Consider the following 23076-nt stretch of genomic DNA (forward strand, 5'->3'; position numbering starts at 1 on the left):
ACGTTCGTAGCCCTAAGAATTCATGATCGTAGCCAATGTGTTCATAGGGCTACGAACGTTTCGAGAATAGCAAGCCTGCTTCTAAATTATGTTCAGAACTCTGTTTTGTTAATAATCCATGCAAAAACATGACACTACTCACCAGTAATGTGAAATATGTTCATTTCTTTCAGACAGTTGTGCCATTTTTGCTCAAAGTTATGTTTCCAATATTTATCGATAATCGATCGATATTAAGCTAACGATTATTGATCTTCATGCTGTATATCGATAGCCAGCCCTAAACATTGGATCATAATTGTGACTTAATTAAGGGCCGCAACTATTCACAGCGAAAAAGTGAGTGAATTTAGTTTTACGCCGCTTTTAGCAATATTCCCGCAATATCGCGGCGGGGGACGCCAGAAATGGGCTTCACGCATTGTACCCATGTGGGGAATCGAACCCGGGTCTTCGGCGTGACGGGCAAACGCTTTAACCTCTGGGCTACCGCACCAACCCGCGCAACAAGAAAGACACAACCGGCAAAAGTGCAGAAGAACTTACACGTCACATCCAGAAAGATGGATATTTGGACTGTGCCGGCAGAGTTCGTCCCGATGCATGTGTACATGCCCTCGTCATTCTCCACCAGATTTAATATCTTCAGTTTCCTGTTGTCCTTGTCGAAGGCGTATTTAGTACTTGCTGAGATGGTGCTACCGTCCTTCTGCCATGTGACTGTTGGGAGGGGGCTGACAACACAGGTACAAACAGGTTAAGTGAATGTTCTCAAATACAGTATTCATCCTAATAAACATTTCAGAAAGTGTACACAACATACGCAAAGGTTCTGACGCAATGTTCTCAAATACAGTATTCATTCTAATAAACATTTCAGAAAGCGTACACGACAGCATGCGAGAAGGTTTGACGCAATGTTCTCAAATACAGTATACATCCTAATAAACATTTCAGAAAGCGTACACGACAACATGCGAGAAGGTTTGACGCAATGTTCTCAAATACAGTATTCATCCTAATAAACATTTCAGAAAGCGTACACGACAACATGCGAGAAGGTTTGACGCAATGTTCTCAAATACAGTATACATCCTAATAAACATTTCAGAAAGCGTACACGACAACATGCGAGAAGGTTTGACGCAATGTTCTCAAATACAGTATTCATCCTAATAAACATTTCAGAAAGCGTACACGACAACATGCGAGAAGGTTTGACGCAATGTTCTCAAATACAGTATACATCCTAATAAACATTTCAGAAAGCGTACACGACAACATGCGAGAAGGTTTGACGCAATGTTCTCAAATACAGTATACATCCTAATAAACATTTCAGAAAGCGTACACGACAACATGCGAGAAGGTTTGACGCAATGTTCTCAAATACAGTATTCATCCTAATAAACATTTCAGAAAGCGTACACGACAACATGCGAGAAGGTTTGACGCAATGTTCTCAAATACAGTATACATTCTAATAAACATTTCAGAAAGCGTACACGACAACATGCGAGAAGGTTCTGACGCTGCTGTATCAGTAACTTGTAATGTTGTATTTGAGGGACTTATTTGACAAGCAGGTCAATGTTTAAATAGGTGATTTCTTCAGGTATAGAATCATTGAGTACATAGAAAATAATCCAGATATTTGTGTTGCTCAAAGCTCCTTCATGTAAGATCATGTAGGGGTTTACATCTTGAAAATTAAATGCACCCAAAATATCTCCCTGCATGTGCTTGAGAGCAGGATACGCTAAAGTTTCGCGAACGCTTTGTATGGTCACTATTTCATAATAATTTATACTCATGATATACTGACTGACTGAGTTTGGTTTTACGCCGCTTTTAGCTATATTCCAGCAACATCACGGAGGGGGACACCAGAAATGGGCTTCACACATTGTGCCCATGTGGGGATTCGAACCCGGGTCTTCGGCGTGACGGGCCAACGCTTTAACCATTAGGCTACCCCACCGCCCCACTCATGATATAGTCGTCATGCTTATGATATAGTCGGAACGCACATTCGATTCCACTTTTGGTAGATTTTTCTTATGAATATAGAAAGGGTCTATCGTTCTTGCTTTTTTGTAATTTCCTTCTTACAAACTATGCAAGGGGTGAAGGTGTATCAATAATGTTTTCGTCCATATATACTCTTCAAAAAAAGTAATAGAACGTCATTATTGAAAAATTGGGAGATATATCGGAGTAAATAAATGTTGATATGATAGCAATGAATGTGTTTAGAGTGCATCACCACTTGCACTTCCTTTGCATTGGTACGATTTCATTTTCAAATAAAAAAACGGTTGGAAACAAACACTAACAACTGTGTGATGCAAGATGATTGTCAAAATGAATGGTCTACTGTGATTTATCGACCTTCTTGAAAACCGTCAAAATCAAGAATGACACACCATGCACGTGTGTGGGGCTACTGTGCTGTGCACGTGCATCCCATGCGTTGTGTACAGAGAAATGGTGCAGCGTTCATAAGATGTCTGTCTTTGAAAAGTTTGTTAACGCTTATACTTCCTATCCAAACTGAAAGTTCAGGTTCCCCTACTTTGTGTAAGCGTATATAGTCCAAGTATAGTAAGTGGTTATATAGACACATTTATTTTGTTCATCTGTTACCGATTTGTGCATACATATACTTCCTTCGTCGAGAGAGGAAACATCCTAACTGAAGTGGGGACTGATTTGGGAAAACAGTTTGTTAGCAGGCAAAACTGATAACTGGTGCATTTATGTGTAGTTTTGACCAGAACAAATACCTGTATACAAATAACATGTCAATATTAACACTTGATATCAGTGTATGAAATAAACCAAAAATCCAGCCAGACATCAGGGCTGGTAACATTTTGAAGTTACCAGCCCCGATGTCTATAAAATTACTTGGTCGATAAAATTATTTGTTCTGGATTTAACCAGACCAAATATGGTGAATTTACTCAGATGTATGGAAGATAAAAACAATTTACCAGACCATCGGGCTGACGAGCTGTAAATTTAGACCGTCCGTCAGAAATCTAGACCGTCTCGGGCGGTCGGACGGGCCTTATTTCATACACTGTTGATATATTCTACGAGATCTATCATGAAACGAACTACACTCACAATCCACTGTACACACACTCCAACTCCGCTGTCTGGGACCGTAGGAATACTGCAGGTTTAGTTTCATACTCGAGTTTAGGCTTTATATATGGTTTACCTGAAACAAAATGCACAATTATAGAATGATGGAAATGTCTGCTCAGTTGTGAAAAAGGCCATATAATGGATAACTAGATTGTGTCACGTCACAGTACTTTATATCCACGCAGAACACAAGACAATACAGCGCCCATTGTTTTTAAAAAGGGTGTACCAGGGCCCCGTTCCTCAAAGCGATCGTAGCGCTACGACTGTCGTAAGTCTATGTTGAAGTATGGGAGTTACGATCACCTTATCGCTACGATCGCTTTGAGGAACGGGGCCTAGGACAAGTAGTGCTAGGTAGAATGTAGAGACTGTACGAGGGTCGATCAAAAAGTACGTAGACAAACTATAATCTCGATGTCCAATGTTTCAAAAGCTTCCATTTTATTTTGAAGGAATCGTTAGCAAAGTCATATCCAAAATTTCACATGTGTGGGTAATGTGGTTAACCAGATATTTGTCGTCACAACACATTGGGGTATAATATTTCTAACAAAACTGCAGAACATGAAAAACAATCTGTCATTTGGTACCTCTTGGATAATGGTATGCCCTCAGTGTATATCATATAAAATATGTTCAGTATAGTATTGGATGACTTTCCGTCATAATCAACAGTCAAAGATTTGGATTGCTTAATTTCATGTTTAGTCGAGGGCTGTTTTTTAAGGACACCCCCATTTCATCTTCCTAAAACATTGTGTCCAGATATTCAAGCTGGTACTGTTTACAATATATTGTGAGTTGACACTTGTGTGACCATTCAGTGTTTAGTTTGAACCATTGGCATCATGCATGAATAAGTGATTACGTCACCTGAAAGGGGATGGGTAGTGTCTACAAAACAAGCTCTTTCAGTCAACATGAAGGGCGGAGTCACTTTAACAAACAATTGTCATTTCAAATTGCTTTTTTATGAATAGAACTTTAATATCTAAGTGTGATTCTATGGGACTTATATCAATCTCAAAGACACAAAATATTTCTTGCACATTTTGTTTCCTGAAGTTTGTGATGCATGTTAATGCTAAATACAAGTTATGTTATATTCAGTAATGTTCAGCATTGTTAAACCATGCATGAATGAGTGTATTGTACAGTGGCCTAGTGGTTAACACATTAGACTTGTGATCAAAAGAGCTAGGGTTCAAATCCAGCGTAATGGCAAAAACTTTTGTAAATTTAATCAGTAAATATATAGCCTCATTTTCATTATTGATGGTCACATGACCTAACCATTGCACAAAATCTTCATGCAAAGGTTGATTCACTGTGTTATCCACATGGTCACTTGGCTGTCTGCAAATCTCTCCGTATGGCAACACAAATGTGAGTACTTTTAATCATACATTGTATAACTTTATATGACATTTGAATAGTATATGTTGTTGGAGTTATCATGGGAATATTTTGACCATTATTATTGTGTATTTTGATAGAAAGCTGCTATTGAAGCATGTTACTCAAATGCGTTGTCGGACAATCTTCAAACGTTTTACCTAACAATTTTGAATAGCTATATTTGATAATTATGAAATCCTATATTTGAAAATTCAGAAAAGTTATATTTAAATGCTGTAATTGATGTATTAGCTAAAAGAATCATTTTGTTTCTTTTAGTTTCTTAAACCTCATCGATGGACCGAGTCATGTCAACGATAATAAGCCAATGACTTGTCACCGACTACCGAAAATCGTAACATTAATAAATCCCTGTCGATGCGAGTTTTCGAGTTGTGTTCTTGCATCTACAATGCATTTATTGTAGATTTTGCGTCTTACCAAGATGAAAGGTCAAGCAAAATGGGGATCGTGAGACTGTAACATAGCAAAACCAAATTGCTTGGGGTTGGCAGATAATATGTAGAAAAACAAAACATAAATATAACTGCATTTGTATCGTTTTCTTGGTGATTCTACATACTTTTTGATCGCCCCTCGTACATTATCGCAGGTCACTCATTGTGGCATTAGAAGCTCAAGTCCACGAAATGCAAATCCACTATCTGCGCACATTCTCTCCTCACACTAGAAACTTCATACAGTGAAATCAGGATGTGTCTGTTTTGTGCAAACCCTCTACCGATTCGTGCACGATATCATACTAAAGTTCATCTTCTTATGCCGGTGTCCATGGATCAGTGCTCCGAGACAATGGAAACTGCACGGTCTGGAAATGTCTACCGATTAATTGGCTCACACAATAAAACGGAATTCATTATTCCTAGGATAAGTAGCCACAATCACAACGTTTACAATAGTGTTATTTTTGTATGACATTCCCAACGTCCTAGCAATACACAAGGTGCCATTGTTCTGTATAGTTATGTATTTTTATGTATCATAATCTTGGTGATATTGCCACAAAGTATTTTATGAGTTTTACACTTTATACAGTTTTATTTTAACGCAATTTTAATGTATAATCGTGTCTCGTAGACCTGAAAGGCTGGATATTGTCTTCAACTGGTCGACGAAATGCATATGTATGTCTAGAAAATGTGACACGGAAATAAACTAATTTTCTTTTTCTTCTACATTTCAAAGGGAATATGTGATCTCGGTCGAACCTCGTACGGATTCGGTTTATCTAGTTCTTGTTTCCAAGGCTATTATCGCTAGAAACTAATATCCGTTCTTAGTTATTTGTTAGATCCTTAAAGTTTGTTACCAAACCTTGTCCCATGTATGATTTGTTTCCATCATAACAGAACGATGTATGTGTATGACTGGTAGGCTATCATAAACCGACTGACAGGTCGACGCATAAAGTAGCATCTGGCTGGGGTATTTTGCACTAAGTGCAGAAAAGGGAGAAATAGACAGAACATTTTCAAAAATGTGTGGTACAATATATACAAGTTCAGATACTGTCTGGGGCGGTGGGGTAGTCTAGTGGTTAAAGCGTTGGCTCGTCACGCCGAAGACCCGGGTTCGAATCCCCACATGGGTACAATAAGTGAAGCCCATTTCTGGTGTCCCCCCTCCGTGATATTGCTGGAATATTGCTAAAACCAAACTCAGTCAGTCAGTCAGTCAGATAGTGTCTCTCTTTCAGATAAAATGTTTTCATAAAATCATCATGAACCGGATAATACAAATGGCCTAAAGCGCCAATAAAAGGTGTATATTATGTAAACCCTCCCAAGGCTATAGTATAATGAGTGTTAACTATATGTCGTAACAGTGGGGAGACCAATCCAAAGCCCCATAATGCCGTTAGACAGCCCGCAATGTGATGCTGTTTCAGTCTCCAATAAGAAAAGTGTCGAGAGAAACATGTTTTATAACGGTGCATAAACTTGATCAGAGATTTCAAACTAGGCATCAAGTTAACCGGCAAACCGTGATTAAAACAAATGTCTCCATATTAATCAGATGTAAGTCTATTAATTGTTGATAATTTTTATCTAAAAAAGGTTCTGTTTGCGCGGCTGCATCCGTGGCAGCGGGCACAGCGACTGGATATTTGGGTTGCGCAAAACATAGCAAAGCACATGTCCATGTAACCAAGTGATGGATTCGTGTTCAAACTGAATTGAGGAATAGATGAATAGCAGTATAACAATTACTATAACAATACTAATTGACGTTAGTTACATATATGTTAGCGACAGCATTCTGTTAGTTCAATCCAGGGCCCCGTTCCTCAAAGCGATCGTAGCGCTACGACAGTCGTAACTCCCATACTTTAACATAGACTTACGACTGTCGTAGCGCTACGATTGCTTTGAGGAACGGGGCCCAGAATGACGTATATATTTGTATAGGTATTTGAGTAGTTTAGTGACTTGCATTCAATATTCATCATAAACACACATTAACAGGTTAAATGGTTAAAACTTGAACCAATGGACAGATTGTGTTTTGGAAAGACAGGAACTTGCACCAAATATGTCACGTGCATCAACAGAACAATAACCAACTGATGAAAAGCTAACGAGATGGAGCTGATCCATGTAGCCAGTGATATGAAATACATGCTATTTGTACATTGTATGGCTGCATGACGGAAATACTAATGTGAGTTTGAACATCGTTTCGACGAACGTATTGCAAATGATACTTGGCATACGACAAAAGGAATCAACAGGGAACTTAAACCTCCCGCTAAGTGTGAGTGAGTGACTTCGTACGAAAAAAAGTTCGTACAAGTTTACTTCTGTCGAGACACACTGCTTCTGGGCACTGAACACGACGAAAACACTATTTTCATAGTTTTACCATAACACGATCGTTGACATTCGGATTCCCAATGTGGTCATGAAAAACATTACAACCCAACAAACACACTGTCGAAATTACCAATTGTCATTGATTTTTGAGAAATACTTTTTTCCCAAAACTGAAAATATACCAAAGGATGAAGTTCGATGCAGTGATACGCATTATGTTTTGATAACTCTGCATATATAGATCACAACAAAGGTGTTCGTTCTCATCCCAGGATAAATTTGAATGCGTTGGACACTAAGGCCATTCCGCAGAAATAGTTCAGGATGTAAGCCAACACCTATAAGGAAATGACAGGAAGGTTTTCAAACGTTTGTAGAAGCATCTTGGAAGTGTTTGATAGATACATAACACCTTTAATGGGGAGTGTAATGTCACACAAACTTACAGGCTCGTGACATATATATTTCGACACTTGACGTCATTTCCATAGACTTACATGTTATTTCAGTGTAGCATAAATAATTTTCATGAAGTGAGTTTAGGATAGATCTTTGTAAAATTTGACATACAAATTTGAAATCATCTCTGCTCTGTTTCAGTTTAACTTTCCGACCACTGTTTAACTAATGACATCACATTTATCAACTTACGTATAGTTCCACAATGCACAACCCCATAGGCCGCCATGTTAAAGGAGTTCAGGGCACTGTACACATGTTGATTAAATTGTTGCCATTCGATAGATAAGCAACGGAAAAATATACAGAAATTACGTGAGTGCACAATTTGACTTGGATCATACGAAAATTAAATTCATGAAAAATATTTTTGCACACTAAATTAACATGTAAGTCTATTGAAGTTACGTCAAGTGTCCGAATATAACTGGCACGGGTCTGTACGTCTTTGATGTTTGCCTGCCGTTAACCAATTAACCATTGAAATGTTTGTGTTACAATCACCTGTCAGATTGCTCGTATTAGCTCCGCCCTCCGATAGTTCCTACCACAAATACTGCTTTAAGGACAACCATTACATAACCATTTCACTAGCCTAAGCTCACACATATTCCAGATTTATCTACTTCCTCAACATAAAACATATTTACTTACAAGGATATGCACTGAATGGACAGAATGGATACACGTGTATGTAGATGCAACAATGCCCAATCACTGCTCCAGAACAATGTATTCTTACACCGTGATAGTACATTATTTAACCTTTTCATAATTTCAAGGGAGACAACTGCCAACTTAATCATTGTATGAATATGCCAACACAAATCCTATCTTTGATAGCTAAATATTCAATGATAGGTTGATAGCATGAGTAGTTTAATGACCACGTTGGGTAATTTCTGCTGCCGTCATTTTGATGTCAATTTCGTACATTATATTATGTTGATGTCAATTTTTAGAGACTGCAACGCATGTGAGTTTTAAATATAATGGGATATTCATGTAGAACATTCACTATTGAAAATATAATTCAGCTAGGAATCTGGGGCATTTTTAATATTCTCTCATGATGGTTTCAATGGGAGTACAACACGCATTGTAACAAACAATATCACGACATCATGATACATGCAGATATATAAAAGGGGATACAACAAGGTGGAATAAGGGTTATATGTAAAGAAAGGGATAGTGATATAAACAATGTAAAACAATACTGACATGAACATTACGTTCAATTAAAATGCATATCTGTTACAAAGCAATCGATACTCACTGGCAACCGGAGTAACTGCCAGACTCTTTGGACTGCCCAGTCGGATGGTGTCGAGGATATTGTTATATATGGCACACTTGTACAGGTTGACGTTTGTCTGATCACTTGGCTCCAGGTAGATAAAATGAAGAGTCCCTGTAAAAGATTTTGTCTTAAATACAATATCATATAATGTCATACAAAGACTTTTAAATTGGAATCTGTTGTTTCATTAAGTGTATATGTTATGAGAACATGTATTCAAATCCAAAAATATCAACACGTTTCCAGTTGAAACAATATTCTGGATTCAATGAAAGGGATGGAAGAGTTTGTAAAATTGTATTTTATTAGATACAAAAGTAAAACATAAATAATGTATATATTATACACATTTTTTGGGTCTACCACGCTTTTGGTTACTAATGAGTCTGAACATGCTGCAAAGTTGTTTCTTAGCATAGTGGTAAAATGGGTGGGTTAGGTCAAACAAGAAATATATGCTCAAAAAAAGTTAAGGACCACCCCGATTTTCAATATTCAAGTATATAATAGTTCAAATTATGATACGTATAATACTTAAATATTGAACATATATTTAACAAGCTGACTATACACTGTGCCGTGGATTGTTTTGTGAAAAATCGAATTGTTTTGCCATTGCTGACTTTGGTTCTTTCAAATATGCAATGCTCTGTAACAGTAACACCGACATCCAGCTAAATACTTTATCTCTGTTCAAAGGTCACCTTGATCGTCAATATGGATTCTGCTGCCTTCCTCCACTTGCTTTTTAGCACCGGCTGTTTCTTCCAAAAACCAGCTGAATTTAGCCTTTGGGACACTTTCCGGAACGTCTGTGCACAGCAGCTTCGCGTAGGCACCTTCGTTTTTCTGTATGGATTCAGTAGGGACGACAGGCCAGTTGGCACCAAGAGCTGTAAACAGTGAATGATTTGTGTTTTCGTTGCATTTGGTGAGGAGAGGTGATAACAACAGCGCCGAACAGCCGAAACAGGATCCACTAAAAGACAAAGACTGGTTAATGGAAACCCTCCAGTATGTTCATCATGCATTGTGTAAACCACAATCTCATCAATGATCTCTTGATGAACGTTTTGCTATGTATAATCAAAAGCTATCGAAACTGTGATGATTATCACATAATGGATAGTGTTATCCATGCGGTAACCAAGATCCGAAAAATGCAAAAGCTTAAGGTACAGCCGATGTGACTGTAAATCTTAACTCACTCCCTCACCCTATATTGCATTTTTTCAGCGTGATCTTCGCATCATGGTATTAATTGGCTTATATCAATATAGCCTTGCTGTCTATTTTGCAGCTAAATATGAACGTGTAAGACACAGCAGGTGGAAGTACAACACAGAGCCTCCCCCGTTATTCCGGGGCAATTTCGTTTGCATTAGTTTTACATTTTCATATTAACGAGGCATAGTATATATCAGCGCCTTGAGCATGCACTAGTTGCCTGGATATGTGCGCTATATAAATATCCTATAATAAAAAAATAAATTAAAAAAATAGGTACGGAACACTGTCACTGTATACATGTTGGGGTATCCAGCGTCCGGAAAGACGGGGTTCCGGATTAACAGGTCCAGACTGTTTTTGTTTTACTGTACAAGTATAATGCAGTACAAGTATATATCTACTCACAAACTTCTCTGACAAGGATGACGGGAGACACGGCTACTGGATTGATCTGTGTGTTGACGGTGTTTTGCGCCCCACACTGGTATTTACCCTCTTCTCTGTTGGTGAAGCTGGGTATGGTGAGATTGCCAGTGACAGAATCTACCTGCGTGATACTATCAGAGACGATTATGGTCCCATCTTTATACCATTTGTACCTGTAAACAAAAGGGTATCAGTGGAACTTGTGAGTCTCTGATGGGATTTTACAATGTTAACACCTCTGGGGTTCGGAGTTTCAGTAGAACCTCTTCGGTCCAACACACGCATGTAAGAATACACAATATCATTTAGAAAGTGGTAGATTTAAGTACTTTAGTTGTACTTGTGTGAATGACTCGCGACTCCCGGAGGGGACTCAACCCAACACAAGTACTGGAATAGCTAGAACACCCTGGTCAACCCAACAAAAGTACTGGAATGGATAGTACACCCTGGTCAACCCAACATAAGTACTGGAATAGTTAGAACACCCTGGTCAACCCAACACATTTACTGGATTAGTTAAAACACCCTGGTCAACCCAACACAAGTACTGGAATAGTAAGTACACCCTGGTCAACCCAACAAAAGTACTGGAATAGTTAGAACACCCTGGTCAACCCAACACAAGTACTGGAGTAGTTAGAACACCCTTGTCAACCCAACACATTCTCTGGAATAGTTGAAACACCCTGGTCAACCCAACACAAGGACTCGAATAGTAGGTACACCCTGGTCAACCCAACACAAGGACTCGAATAGTTAGTACACCCTGGTCAACCCAACACAAGTACTGGAATAATAAGTACACCCTGGTCAACCCAACACAAGTACTGGAATAGTTAGTACACCCTGGTCAACCCCAACACAAGTACTGGAATAGTTAGTACACCCTAGTCAACCCAACACAGGTACTGGAATAGTTAGAACACCCTGGTAAACCCAACACAAGTACTGGAATAGTTGAAACACCCTGGTCAACCCAACACAAGTACTAGAATAGTTAGTACACCCTGGTCAACCCAACACAAGTACTGGAATAGTTAGTACACCCTGGTCAACCCAACTTAAGGACTGGAATAGTTAGAACACCCTGGTCAACCCAACACAAGTACTGGAATAGTTAGTACACCCTGCTCAACCCAACACAAGGACTCGAATAGTTAATACACCCAGGTCAACCCAACACAAGTAGTGGAATAGTTAGTACACCCTTGTCAACCTCAACACAAGTACTGAAACAGTTAAAACACCCTGGTCAACCCAACACAAGTACTGGAATAGTTAGAACACCCTGGTCAACCCAACACAAGAACTGGAATAGTTAGAACACCCTGGTCAACCTAACACAAGTACTGGAATAGATGAAACACCCTGGTCAACCCAACACAAGTACTGGAATAGTTAGTACACCCTGGTCAACCCAACACAAGTACTGGAATAGTAAGTACACCCTGGTCAACCCAACACAAGTACTGGAATAGTTGTAACATCCTGGTCAACCCAACACAAGTACTGGAATAGTTAAAACACCCTGGTCAACCCAACACAAGTACTGGAATAGTTGAAACATCCTGGTCAACCCAACATAAGTACAGGAATAGTTAAAACACCCTGGTCAACCCAACACAAGTACTAGAATAGTTAAAACACCCTGGTCAACCCAACACAAGTACTGGAATAATTAGTACACCCTTGTCAATCCAACATAAGTACTAGAATAGTTAGAACACCCTCGTCAACCCAACACAAGTACTGGAATAGTTGAAACACACTGGTAAACCCAACACAAGTACTGGAATAGTTAGAACACCCTGGTCAACCCAACACAAGTACTGGAATAGTTAGAACACCCTGGTCAACCCAACACAAGAACTGGAATAGTTAGAACACCCTGGTCAACCCAACACAAGTACTGGAATAGTTGAAACACCCTTGTCAACCCAACACAAGTACTGGAATAGTTAGTACACCCTGGTCAACCCAACACAAGTACTGGAATAGTAAGTACACCCTGGTCAACCCAACACAAGAACTGGAATAGTTAGTACACCCTTGTCAACCCAACACAAGTCCTGGAATAGTTGAAACACCCTGGTCAACCCAACACAAGTACTGGAATAGTTAAAACACCCTGGCCAACCCAGCACAAGTACTCGAATAGTTAGTACACCCTGGTCAACCCAACACAAGTACTGGAATAATTAGTACACCCTTGTCAATCCAACATACGTACTAGAATAGTTAGTACACCCTGGTCAACCAAACACAAGTACTGGATTAGTTAGTACACCCTCGTCAACCCAACACAAGTACTGGAATAGTTAGTACACCTGGTCAACCCAACACAAGTACTGGAGAAGTTAAAACACCCTGGTCAACCCAACACAAGTACTGGAATAGTTAGTACACCCTGGCCAACCCTGGTCCCAACACAAGTACTGGAATCAGCCCAACACAAGTTAGAACACCCTGGTCAACCCAACACAAGTACTGGAATAGTTAGTACACCCTGGTCAGCCCAACACAAGTACTGGGGTTAGTACACCCTGGTCAACCCAACACAAGTACTGGAATAGTTAGTACACCCTGGTCAACCCAACACAAGTACTGGAATAGTTAGTACACCCTGGTCAACCCAACACAAGTACTGGAATAGTTAGTACACCCTGGTCAACCCAACACAAGTACTGGAAGTTAGTGTCCTAAAACCCTGGTCAACCCAACACAGACTGCCAGTTACACCCTGGCAGACACAAGTACTAAAACAACAACATTTACGATAGTTCAGTGAACAGATTATCAGTACGAAAGTACACCCTTGTCAACGGTGTACACATTACAGCCATGGAATAAACAACAACATCTACGGTTCAGTGAACAGATTATCTACTACCTGTTACCTACACATTATAATGGAATAGTCCAAATAAAAACACAGGAACAAACTGAAGCTAGATTATTTATTATTAAAGATGGACGAAAAGACAGTAATTTGATTTTTTATTGCTGCAATATAAAAACAATTTATTTTGATAAACATTTCGGTTTAACCTTCTCGTCTAACGGGAGTCGGCATCATCATATTGAAAACATTAGCTTAGCTATTAGAAATTGCGACACTGTTGTATCATATGAATCAAATAAAGACAAATGTGAACCTAAATATTATTCATATGGAATAAAGAAGTTATATGTTTTGCACACAATATTAAGATATATGACGATTGCACTTAATTACGATTTATTTAGAATAAATATTTAAAATATGACGCATTATGAGAATGTTTTTTATTACTTCCTTGAATATCCATTGTATGCTATTCAAAGACATAAACTGTTACAATCTTTAGAAAGTATTGTTAAAATCAGACCACTGATTGGTATTAATCTGATCTTTCATGGCAATGCAGGTGTCTCATTTACTGCAAATCAGAAATGTTTTCAAATATGTACATATCTATATCTCTCCAACAAAACTTCTGTTGTACATATGCTATGATTGGGAGGGGGCTTTTCTATCAATAAACTCAATCAAACCTCTCAGTGACAAACCTGTTTTTATATTCGATAGTAATTGATAGTAAAATCAATTTTGAGAAGAGAAATCATTTATCATTTAATCACAACAAAGTTCTATTTACCCACAATCAAACTTCGCAGTAACGAACCTGTTTCAGGCTCACCCTGCTCTACTCACTAAACAGTGGATTGTTCCATTATACCCGTAGGTGTTGCCCTAATTAACCTTCTAGTTCAGTGTCTGTCAATTGGGTGTCTGTCAAATGGGTGTCTGTCAATTGGGAGATAACCTTGTCAACCGAACAGAAGTACTGGAATAGTTAGTACACCCTGGTCAACCCAACACAAGTACTGGAATAGTTAGTACACCCTTGTCAACCCAACACAAGTACTAGAATAGTTAGTACACCCTGGTCAACCCAACACAAGTACTAGAATAGAAATGTATGAAATACTGTGTATCAAACGTCGTACTTACGTAGGGACAGGGTCGCCCTTGGCTTCACAAGCCAAAAGAACTTTGTTATCCTTAATGTATAATGTTTGACGCACCGTTGGTTCCGTAATGTCTGGTGTTGTTTCTGAAAAGAAATGAATACCTATTATAGCCAAAAAGACTACCTGACATGTTCACAGTTGAGTACTGTATAGAGCATTATATAATAGCCGGACCTATGCTGGTCGCGGGAGAATCAATCGGGGAGTGTTTAAATCTCGGGCCAAGAATGGGTCAAGACAGGCCAACGATGTTATTGGCTAATTACCCCATTATCGACAATCATGCTACAATGTATTAAAGCAACATACAAAAAATATCAAAATAAATTTGAGATGAAACTCGAAATGCTTCACAGTACAATAAAGCATGAGTTGGAAAATCTGAAAACAATTTATTTTCTTATTCTGTTTAAATCTTTAATCCTTGCAAAGACCCGAGGGCCTGTGGGTCACACTAGGTGACCTGGTTCACTGCGTATCATTGTACCTGGCCGTAGATCGTTACTCACAATATTCATTATTATGTTTTGTACGAGGAGCTGGAATATTGCTGAGCGTGACGTTTAACAACACACAGCAGTACATGTAACACGCAAGGAGACACATCCTCGTTTTCACAGTCCTACATAACATTGATCAGGCAGACCATGCATTGGAAACGCCCGGTGTCCAAACAATACTTTAACATAAATCGTCAGAAAATGCTCTTGAATTTGCCCTTTCTGTCGTTTCTGGTAAGTGAGACGTGAACGTAAATAACGCAAAGCCGTATGTGCATGCAGTACCTACTGACTATAATCTAATGCCGATGGTGCTCATAAGCAGAGGATCCATGACGAGTCACTTAATTTGGGAAATGTCAACCAAGTCTTAGTTGATAGCCATTGGCCGAACCATTGAAACGGCGTCAAACCATTTTCACTCACTCATACATCTTAGGTAACTAATGGAAAATGTATATAATTGTAACCTTTTCATGTGATATAGACAACATATCGGTTAAATCTGGGGTTTTGAACATAGCCACGCAAAAGCAAGAAAATACTACTTAGTGTTGCTACTGACAACTTCAGAACACAGAATTATGTTCCAATGTATTGCTTCAGTATAAGTGCGACAAGCTGAACGTAAGATAGATGATTCACACTTTGAAACATTTACGGTTTTAACGCACAGCCCTAATAGCTATTAAGCGATTCTACAGCTGCATCGGCTGCAAGATAACCTTGAGAGGGCGGTAGGGGCATAACGGTCGCTGTAGGAACGGGTCCATTGTCGCGAAGGGGGAACCACATACCCGCGAGACCACCCTCACGCCCTTCCCTCCTGCCCCGATCACAGATCACCTGATAAGGCCCACCAGACGCGTCACCCACAGCAAACACTTCATATCCTTATCCATTAGTCAACAAAAATCATAAATCATTCTTATCAGTAAAAACTGCAACGCTTTGGTTTGTCGTCTACCTAAACGACATTCGTCTAACAGGCAAATGCATGTCTGAAGTATGTTGGACGCTTTTATTCTGCTTGTCTCATAGACTTGGGATCCGATCGATCATGACACATGAGTAGTTTTACACGTGGGTGGACGCTATATTTCTAGGTGTGGTGATGACCTGTCAGTTAGACATGTTTTTATTTCCTGTATGTGCTGGTGATTTGATTTTATTCTTGTTAAAATCAAATATGTATTACTTACTGTGTTAACTATTGTCCTGTACAGCGAGTAGGGTTAACTGTAAAACTCACTCAGCACAGGCAACAATACAACCACTGAGACAACAGACAAAGGTGACTTCCGGTCCATAGTGTGAGAAATTTAACCTTAGTTACCCCAATGAGTCAACAACAGGACAAACGCCATAACCGGTTTGTTGTTTATGGCAAAAAAATGCTCTTTTAATACGCAGTAAATACCAGCACACATAAAACATATTTGTCTTTTTCAAGACTTAGAAATACCAGTATAATAGCATATAGAAGGTCCAAAACCGGAGTCAAGTTCCAACTACTTATCCTTATCCATGATATTATAAAGAGCTTGAAAATGATAACCTCATTTAAATAATCATACCAATGGAATACTACTGTGAAATTGAAACTCGCCCACTTCCAGAGAATATAGTCCTTGAAATGATGATAAACTATTATCCATCCATATAATGTGAACAGTTTATGAGGTGTGTAACATATAAGTGATGACGCGCCATTGCTTGTCACATATAGTGTGTGAGCTTAAGAAGTGTATGAGCTTAAGTTTTGTGGCAGTATGACACACGCGTACCGTAAATTTACTAAAATACTCTCTTTACTACACAAACAGACAAAGTTTTAAAAGGAGTAATTTCCTTGTTTTACTCCATATTGATTAATAACGGGTATCCTGTGTCAATCAATGTGTCATATGTCACCGGATTTGGTTTCATTATTCACCCATGAAGCCTAACAATGCATCCGTTATTTGATGCGGTCGTTCAACGAATTCATACAATGAAAATGCAATATCTTATTATAACATATGTTATATTTGGGATTACACTTTCTTAGTAAAGTACAAATTCTAGTACTTTTTGAGTTGAGTCCCATCCGGGATTCGAACCCACACCCTCAGAGTCAGGCACCTAATCTCCAGCACATGTCCTTAGTCGCCTCTTGCGGCAAGCATGGGTTACTGAAGATCAATATTCTAACCCGGACCTTCACGGGTTGCTTACTATGACGTTTGCTTACTATATTGCTTACTATATATCTGACTGACTGACTGACTGACTGAGTTTAGTTTTACGCCGCTTTTAGCAATATTCCAGCAATATCACGGCGGGGGACACCAGAAATGGGCTTAACACATTGTGCCCATGTGGGGAATCGAACCCGGGTCTTCGGCGTGACGAGCCAACGCTTTAACCACTAGGCTACCCCACCGCCCCTATATATCTGACGTTGTACTTCCGTTGCTCGCTGTGTGCTGCACCTTCTACTTATTCACCAATACCAGTGATCCTGTCAGAATACATGGTGTTTAGCAGTACTAGCATATTACTACATGTTATGTACGAGGGTCGTTCTAAAAGTAGTCAGCCTAACTATATTCTCGATGTCCAATGGTAGAAAAGCTTCCATTTTATTTTGAAGGAATCATTAGCAAAGCCATATCCAAAATTTCACATATCCTCGCAGTCCTGTTAAAATCTCGTAAGTCTGCATTTTGCCAAAATTGACTTTAGATGAAAAATACATTCATCTAGTAACAATGCATTTTCAGTCAAATTCTCATAACAATCCTCCAATAATATTCCAAGATACAACCATTTTTCAAAAGCACCTATCCTATTGATATCCAATAATAACATACAAAACCTCGTAAATGTCATGGGTGTTTATTCATTTTAAGACGTTTGTCAGAGGCCGATATAATTATAAGGCTTATCACTGTTGAAACATGGTGACTGTACCATATGTCCTAACGGTTGTTTCCTATTTGTTCTATCAGTTATCAAACTTTGGGGAAGGTGCCTGCATGCACGTACAGAGTTGTGCCCAATAGTTTGCTAAGACTTAGGTAATCAGGGTTGATACAGAACATGTGTTACAATTCGTTCCATTCTTCATCTTTAAGTTACAAAGGCTTTGTAACAATGTGTGCTCATTTTAAGGCGTTTGACTGTATAGTCAGTACAGGTACAGCGCCCCGTGAGACGTCTTTAGGGACGATACTGTAAATGAGATGAAATTTTGGATTGAATAGGGTACCTTACAATAAATCAGGATATAGCAATCAAGAATAAGTGGTCGATTTAGTATTTTCTTACACCGATAAAACATGTCATGCAAATTGGCCTTGAGCCATAAATGATCTTTTCCTTGTTTAAACGTTGTATTGATAATGCAATAATGGTTCTGGCTCGTTGAACAGACACCAGACCGTCTCTTCTTCCTGTTTAATTGTTAATTGAATACATTTAAGTGAAATTACCTGTTTTCAAACTATCCTATTTAATAATAGACTTGATGCAAAACCTCGTATTTTTTATCCAGGCCTAACCCTTTGGAATTAAGGTGCCAAACATGTTTGGTTTCACTGCAAATAATGATGCAAAGTTATGGTTGAAACTCATTGTATTAAGTTTGCACATTAAAAAATGAAACAGGTTTTTTTTATTATCTCAAAACTTAATAAAAGTCAGATACGAGGTTTTGACAGGACTGCGACGATATAATATTGGTAATATGGTTAACGAGATATTAGTCATCACAACACATTTGGGTATAATATTTCACTTCTTTAAGAACTGCTGAAAGTGAAAAACGATCTGTCATTTTGTACCTCTTGGATAATGGTATGCTTTCAGATAATATCATGTAAAATTAGTTCAGTATAGTATTGGATAATTTCCCGTCACAATCAACCTTTAAAGATTTGGATTGCTTGATTTATATTTAGACGGGGCTGTTTTTAAAGGACACACACACACACACACCCCCATTTTAATCTTTCAAAAACATTGTGTCCAGATATTCAAGCTGGCACTGTTTACAATATATTGAGTGCTGACACTTGTGTGACCATTCAGTATTTAGTTTGAACCCTTGGCATCATGTATGCATAAGTGAAAACATTAGAATATGCTATGCCTTATGATTACGTCATCTGAAAGGGGGGATGGGTAGTGTCTCCAAAACAAGCTCTTTCAGTAAACATCATGGGGGAGTCACTTCAACAAGCGATTTTTGCACTCTAACATCTTCGTTTGATTCTAAAGGACTTCTCAAACACCTAAAATGTTTTTTGCATATATTGTTTCCTGAAGTTTGTGAGATGCATTTATTGCATATGTTGCGGTTTTTGTCGTTGTTGTTTTTGTTTTGTTTTTTGGTTGTTGTCGGGGGGGAGGGTTGTTTGTTTTTTGTTTTGTTTGCTTGGGGGTTTTTTGGTGGTGGTGGTGGTGTGTGTGTGTGTGTGTTTGTGTGTTTTTTGGGGGGGTGTTTTTGTTTTTGTTTTTGTTTTTGTTTTTGGGTTTGGAAAAATATAACATAAAGACAGATGCATTTGCATAATTTTCTAGGTGAGGCCGACTACTTTTGGGACGCCCCTCGTACTGTTGGTTGCCTGATTTATGTCAAACACTGCTTCCATTATAGTACGTAATATCTCAGATGAGGAGGAGGAGGGGGGATAACACGTACGTATATTGCGCTAGGCTCTATACACTCGGTGTATGCTCTAAGCTGTAACACTGTCACCCCGTTGCATTGTGGTATCTACATACAACACTGTCTACAGCGATGCAAGGAATGTAACATTACTACTCACTACTGTTCTCTCTACAACCGCCTTCTACATAAGATATTAGTCCATACATACAACAATACTGCGTACAATGCGTTACCCACGTTTTCATGTCACACACGTAACAATACTGTTTACTGTAGTATCTGATAATTACATACAACAATACCCCTAACTAACAATACATCCTCATCCCATAGATGCCATAATACTGCTTTATATTTAATACTTGAATATGATATAATATAAATATATATATATATATATATACATATATATATACATGTAGATATAGATATATATGTGTGATTCCCTTTCTTTCTCTCTCTCTCTCTCTCGCATGTAACAACAATAATATATATTACAAGCGGCCTCAAGGTAACTAATCACTATGTAGTTCTACTACCTAATGCCTCGTATGCAGCCTATCACCTACAGCAGCGTATCACAGCCTATCTCCTGAGATACAACAATCGAGCTAACGATGTACTCCATGATGCATTAGATATAACTGCTTACAGTAAAATACCTGATGCTATCCATACAATAATACTGCTTACTATATATTACATTAAACCAAAACTCTATCACTTGCCTGATAACGGTGTTAGTACCTACACCGAAACGTCGCACTCATTGCAATAAAGAAGTTGACTATCCATATAACTTGGTTTTCCTTCGACTATACAACTTCTAAAAATGCCTCTCAAAGAAACTCTATGATATTGCTTATATGAGCAATATGATGCTTTAGTTGCAAGACACCTGCTTTATATATTGAGCCTTCTGCCTTTGATGTGACATCTCTACACAATATGTCTATTAGATGTAAACAATACTTTGTATATATATATGCTTCTTTTAGATCGAAAAACATTACATGAGAAGCTATCAGGTGTACAAGCCAGTAACCTGACATATATGTTGTAATGAATGTCAAGCCATGACTATACGTATTTCATGCTAAAGTTAGTGTCACCACAGTAGGCACGCCAGATGTGTGTTGAAGTATGAAATGCATGTACTATTAATTACCATCTGTTATGTTATGTAAATAATCATACATGTGTCGTAAAATACATCATATATACTGGAATGTCACATTCGGTGTTGTGCCTATCCTTGTCATTGTATATAACGTAAAATCTGTATTGGCACATAAAGGTGTTGTCGTGAAGACAAGGAACATTCTTATCAACATGCAGGAAGTGATAATGACTCACTGATAAGGAGTGTTTATTGGGTCGAAATCAAACCCTTAAGTAATAGTGGTGTCATTTGGTGGACGCCAAATAATACTCCTACGAGAATATGAGAGATAAATTTCTCTGAAACATATTGTATATTCAGAAATGCAATCAGACCCTGTGCAATGATTTTTTATAACTCTCCATAACACCACATCTCCAATGAGTGAGTCAAATAGGTCAGTTAACTCTGCTATAACAAACCCCGCGGGGGGGCATACAGGAGAGCCTCGTTAATGCAGATACCTCGGGATGTATAGCGTTATCTTGAGAAAAACGGGGTGTATAATCATAGAGCTGATAAACAGTCTATCAGGACCAGAAAGCGACATTAGGTCTTAAACAACATGGCGAAACTGACTCATTTGAATACCGCAGTGTTGAGCTCATAGTCTGGTTCCATAGAGTCACGCTATAGTCACTGTACAGCGTGACCTGCCGTTGACAGCAAATACAAGCCTGATCACGTGTATTTCTATTGACAATGGTCTTACCCTGTGCTACAACCCCGTTTAGCTGGGTCAGGGCGAGGAATAAGAATGCGGTGCAGTACAGTCTCATGCTGAAGCGGGGATTCCTTCACTGGGAGGTTGTGCTGGCTAAAACTGTTTGGTCACATACAGGGTATCTACAAATGCAAAAAATATCATATCATGAGGCTATTTGATTGATCTTGACGTGCATATGTCTACAGTACATGAAACAGTCGTTGTTACGATACTATATGCATTGATTAAACTTTGAAATGTTTATGGCCAGGGACTACCAAACGTTTGACAATTACTCCAATACCCAAATCGTTTAAACTGGCTAGTTTATTAGCCCAACCTGAAATGTGCTGGCAGATCAATATACCTGCTGGCCTGCCAGGTAACCCAGATATGAAGCATGGCGGACAGGAAGAGCAACGTGACCGCGTTAGAGATATTCAAAATTCGCCCAGTCCCTATGGCACATATGGATATCAGTTAATAACGATGGTGTTCCCTAGTAAAATGATCTGATCCACAAAACTAAGCCCACCATGACGTAAAGAGTACTCACGCTATAGCGACCGACTGTATATGGTATCTCAGGTACATACAAACAAGGGACGCGTATATTTTCCTTCACCTTTGTACATGTACGTGGACAGTGTGAGAACTATACCAGTTGCTGTACGTGCCTACCTTTAGGTGTTGCTGGTGCACTGACCACGTAACATCCTGATTCAACGAACAGTGGCGAATGTTTCAAAGGTCCGTCATATCGGTGGAGCTCGCCCACACCTGTCTTCAATGCAGTACAAGTATGTCAGAGTCACAGCGGTGAACGGCTGGGTGACTGGCTGGGTGGCTACCTGTATAGGGTATTCAAACCGACAGATAACGCTGCTCGCTTGTTTACGGGCAATGCAATGTTGGCTCGACAGCCGCTCACACTGCACTATGTGTGGTTTCAAACATGAATATGTATTTCACACATGAGTGCCCGAACTTGTTTTTATCATGCTTCGCTTCCTGCCACATATGGTTATATGACGTAAAGTCCATGCTCTGATATAGTGAGTGAGTGAGTTGGGTTTTACGCCGCTTTTAGCAATATTCCGGCAATATCACGGCGGGAAACACCAGAAATGGGCTTCACACATCGTACCCACGTCTTCGGAGCCAACGCTTCAACCACTAGGCTACCCCACACCTCTCCCTAATATAAAATACAAAATCAACTAGT

The 23076-nt window shown here is 39.0% G+C and overlaps 1 protein-coding gene and 1 long non-coding RNA gene across 5 annotated transcripts in view; one reads left to right on the forward strand and one right to left on the reverse strand.

Annotated features, from left to right (window-relative positions):
* Positions 1-22819, reverse strand: part of LOC124291388 (hemicentin-2-like) — a 33217-nt gene extending 10398 nt beyond the window's left edge. For 3 of the 4 annotated variants that reach the window (XM_046728374.1, XM_046728375.1, XM_046728372.1), the window contains exons 1-8: positions 22533-22819; positions 21858-21991; positions 14807-14909; positions 10789-10982; positions 9858-10046; positions 9130-9264; positions 3133-3229; positions 547-734 (exon numbers count right to left, since the gene is read on the reverse strand). In XM_046728374.1, the coding sequence (XP_046584330.1) occupies positions 547-734; positions 3133-3229; positions 9130-9264; positions 9858-10046; positions 10789-10982; positions 14807-14909; positions 21858-21924 (973 nt within the window). In that variant the 5' untranslated portion in view covers positions 21925-21991; positions 22533-22819. Of the gene's footprint in view, positions 1-546; positions 735-3132; positions 3230-9129; positions 9265-9857; positions 10047-10788; positions 10983-14806; positions 14910-21857; positions 21992-22407 lie in introns of all 4 variants that reach the window. The other variant, XM_046728373.1, reaches the window with a different exon arrangement.
* Positions 4495-4941, forward strand: LOC124291390. Its single transcript, XR_006902202.1, has 2 exons — positions 4495-4545; positions 4837-4941. It is a non-coding gene; the product is annotated as an uncharacterized LOC124291390 (long non-coding RNA).
* Positions 22820-23076: the final 257 nt, after the last annotated feature.

Source organism: Haliotis rubra, unplaced genomic scaffold (genome assembly GCF_003918875.1).
Source record: "Haliotis rubra isolate DU_JTF1 unplaced genomic scaffold, ASM391887v1 Scf49, whole genome shotgun sequence".
Taxonomy (NCBI): Eukaryota; Metazoa; Mollusca; class Gastropoda; order Lepetellida; family Haliotidae; genus Haliotis; species Haliotis rubra.